The 3658-nt window shown below is 42.4% G+C and overlaps 2 protein-coding genes across 2 annotated transcripts; both read right to left on the bottom strand.

Moving 5' to 3' along the window:
* Positions 1-838: 838 nt before the first annotated feature.
* LOC139126223 (piggyBac transposable element-derived protein 4-like) lies at positions 839-1726 on the bottom strand. Its single transcript, XM_070692271.1, has one exon. The coding sequence runs from the start codon at positions 1724-1726 to the stop codon at positions 839-841; it is 888 nt and encodes a 295-aa protein (XP_070548372.1).
* Positions 1727-1777: 51 nt separating this feature from the next.
* Positions 1778-2596, bottom strand: LOC139126222 (piggyBac transposable element-derived protein 4-like). Its single transcript, XM_070692270.1, has one exon. It carries the CDS (start codon positions 2594-2596, stop codon positions 1778-1780), a length of 819 nt encoding a protein of 272 aa, XP_070548371.1.
* Positions 2597-3658: the final 1062 nt, after the last annotated feature.

Genomic DNA, 3658 nt, shown 5'->3' with positions numbered 1-3658 from the left:
CCTTAAGATGAATGCTGATGTTTTCTGATAGCGGAACATATATACCTTAACATCTCATGCTGATGTTTTCTGATAGCGGAACATAATATCTTAAGATGAATGAGCAAAGTGCTCTGGGTAAACAGCTGGCAGGCCATTAACCCTTTGCGACCCAGTGCAGCCTTGTTGCAACATTGTTGCAAAGCCCAGCTGAAAATTTGCATACCAGGGTCCCAAAATCCCAAAACTTTTCAGCATTTTGCACTGCACTGCCACTGTACACACATGAAAATAAGTATTGAATACGGTGCATATTTTTTATGTTTAACCAAATTATTTCTTTTACAGGCAAGATAGGAATTCCTAGAAGCTGCTGAATAAAATTTTTATAACACTAGAGTTTGAGTTTTTTTGTATGGGTGATGAAATTAGTGTGACAGAAAATGATTAAGTTGAATGTTTGAAAATGAAGTGTTTGAACTTCAAAGTGTGCAAAACAAAATTTTTTCGACCAAAAAAATAAATTATGATGGCAATTTTATCATGGAATAAATTATTTTCAAAGTTGGAGTGCTCACAATGCAAACAGCACACGCTCAATTCTTACCTGAAGCTGGAGGGTAACTCACTCCGCGCGTACTAACTTATGAAAATTACAAAGTCAAAGTGAAATTGATGAAAAGCTCATAAACGTTTATGAAGAAGTCTTGGCTAAAAAATTGCCAGTGTCCGATCAGCTGTTCATTAATATTCTGTGCTGTTCAGGGTGAATTAAAGTCACAACAAGAGATTAGATTTCAAAGCCGTTCACGTTCACTGCAAACATTGTTTACATTTTTCGCGGGACATCGGAAATCGCTCAACGTCGCAAAATTGACGCGTGGTACTGTAAGAAACACTCGCTCTTACACAGATAGACGTTACACTGCTTGCAGCCCCACGTGGTCTCAACTGGATAGCCTTTTGGTGTTTTTTTGCCAGTTTTACTGCATTGACGACAGCATTTCTTCTTCCGTTTGGCGTTCGGAGACAGTACCTCACAGCTGTGGTTAGCGATGTTGTCGATGTTGATGCTGTTCTCAAGCTCCGTAACTTGGCTTTGTGGACCCCGCTTTCTACGACTTGTGAAACCACCGATGAGCTGGCTTGAAAGATCGAGTCGATAATCTTTCTGTCTGTACCTTCGGTTGGGATTTGGAGAATGGGCAATGCTGTACAGGATGAAGGCGTTGATTATCATCCGATCGATGAAAAACCAGAATAGGTACTTCCAAAACTTCATGTACTTGTTGTTGATCGGGTAGTACGATGCCATCTGGTCGCTCAAATCTACGCCGCCCATGAAGCTGTTATATTTTCTCACCACTGTTGGTACAAACATCTCCTTTCCCTTTCGCTGAATTTCAACTCCACCGGGATTACAGTTGGTACTCAGCAGTGTTACATCGCGTTTGTCATGCCAGAGTGTCGCTATGATTTCACCACTCTTCCGGTAAACATAGTCGCCTGGTTTCAACTTTGTCGCTGACTTTGACACGGCAGGAGGAAGCCCTTTACTGTTTTTGCGAACAGTGCTGCAGACGTACGTACGTCTGTTCAACAAGTCAACGGCCAGACGCAGAGAACTAAAAAAGTTGTCATAATAAAGATGATGTCCCATGCCAAAATATCTGCTGGTGAGATCGACAACGACGCTGTAGCCGAGACCGTGTTGAATCTGCTCTCCTTTCCCGGCGTATGGGATCATGTCAAACGTATATCCAGTCCGTGGACATGCAGCCGACCAAATTTTAAATCCTCACTTCACGGGCTTCGCAGGCATATACTGGATCATCGGTGACCGTCCGCTAAATTTGCACATGGCTTCATCGATTGAAATTTCCCGGAAAGGCATGAACTTCATCGGAAATTTAGAACGAACTACGTCAATTATAGGGCGAACTTTGTAAAGTCGATCTCTGCCGGGATCTTGTCGGTCAGGCTCAGCGTACGGATCATTGACGTGCAAATACTGGTTCAGCTTCATAAACTTGTTTCGCGACATGACTTTCGCCACCCCTGGTACATGGAGACGATCATCTGTTGACCAGAAGTCGCGTATCTCGGGTAAAGAGTGGATACCCATTAAGATAATGACACCAAAATATGCCTTCATTTCATTTCTGTCGACCGGACTCCAATCGGCATCAACTTTCTGTAAGCGATCTTGCTTGAACTGCGCGTATTTGTTGGTCTCACGGACAAGGTGATCCAGAAAATCATCTGTCATGAACAGCCGGAAAAAATCCAGCTGATCGCCTGTACAACCAAGATCGTGGAACGGCCCAGACTCATCACCGTTAAAATTAAATAAAGTCACATCATCGGAATTTTCTGACCACTGCAGATCGGCCACATCAATATCGTCAGCGTGAAGATCTTCCAACAGGCGTTCGGCAAGCTCGGTTGGGTCGATGTCGCTTCCATTTTCACGCTGATAGGCTTCCCGGGCAATTTCCGTTCTCAGTTGCTGTTCTGTTATTTCTTCTGTGGTGAAGCCTTCAAAATCACTATCGGAATCGGAATCCCCAAAGAAAATGTCCCAAACCCCATCGTTTTGTACTTCCGGGGTCGACATCCGCAGTTCAAAACAGACTTTTAAATGAATATTCACACATGTAAATCTGGCGCCTGTGTTCAAAGATAAGGTCAGGAGGTCGTCTGTCAAGGGGCGGGAAACTAATCGTTTATTCATGAGGGGAGGCGGGAAATGTATTCAATTATTGGTGACGTCGAGATAAGATGTTGTAGAACGTCAGTGATTTATGAGTACTTGTCACGACCAAAAATAACGATGTAATCACTCTGTGTGTAACATAGCAACGTGCAGGCCGTCTCAGGCCTGATTGGGATTTCAACACCGTGTGCGTACGAAGCCGGATCAGGCCTAATCGGGTATTCTGGACTGTGATTGGCTGGGCCGTTTCAGGCCGTACTGGAGCGCAAAGGGTTAAGACATGGGATTGTATAGTGTAGTAACCATGCATGCAATTTATTTGCCTTGAAATGCATGTACCAAAAAGCTATAACAGTAATACCTTTTGGTTTGTTTTAATTTCAACACTGAGTTATAAGCTCACTTATTTCTGATAGCATTATATTTACGTTTTGACAATACCCCACTTTTTGGAACAGAACTTTGATGCTTTTCAGATTATTTTCTTGTTCTTTAAATTTTTATACAGGTTTTCTTAGTAATGGTAGTAGCATGATTGTTTCTTTAAGTTTCCCTGAAGGCAGTACACATATTTCTATTCTACTAGGATTTAATAAAGGTGACCCACAGCCCATCAAAATGCTGCATGTTGGGTTTTGTGGTGCTAGCATTGGTCTTGTGGCAGTCAGATTCCGCTGATACTCAACGGCTGTAGCTGTAAGTAGTGTCTCTAGTTGCCGGATATGTCGCAGATTTCTGAATACAGTAAGAAATTCAGTGTTTTCTAAACAGACTTGACTACTCTTTTCAATAAAAGGCCCATTCTTCACTTAATTGAGCAGTGGATTGTGTTAAGATGTCCAGATAAGTTATGTCTAACAACATTCAAAGGTAACACAAACACAAATAGACACACACCCTGTAAATGCATAATATACATATTCGGGCCCAGGTCACCAGTCTTGTCATACTTTGACAAGTGCT

Source organism: Ptychodera flava (genome assembly GCF_041260155.1).
Source record: "Ptychodera flava strain L36383 chromosome 3 unlocalized genomic scaffold, AS_Pfla_20210202 Scaffold_27__1_contigs__length_13241970_pilon, whole genome shotgun sequence".
NCBI lineage: Eukaryota > Metazoa > Hemichordata > Enteropneusta > Ptychoderidae > Ptychodera > Ptychodera flava.
Note: the sequence above shows the minus strand (reverse complement) of the source record. Positions and strands in the feature narration are given on the sequence as shown.

Bases quoted from the DNA above. Each gene is read 5' to 3' on its own strand.
- LOC139126223 (XM_070692271.1), bottom strand. From the start codon at position 1,726: ATGATCCCATACGCCGGGAAAGGAGAGCAGATTCAACACGGTCTCGGC.
- LOC139126222 (XM_070692270.1), bottom strand. From the start codon at position 2,596: ATGTCGACCCCGGAAGTACAAAACGATGGGGTTTGGGACATTTTCTTT.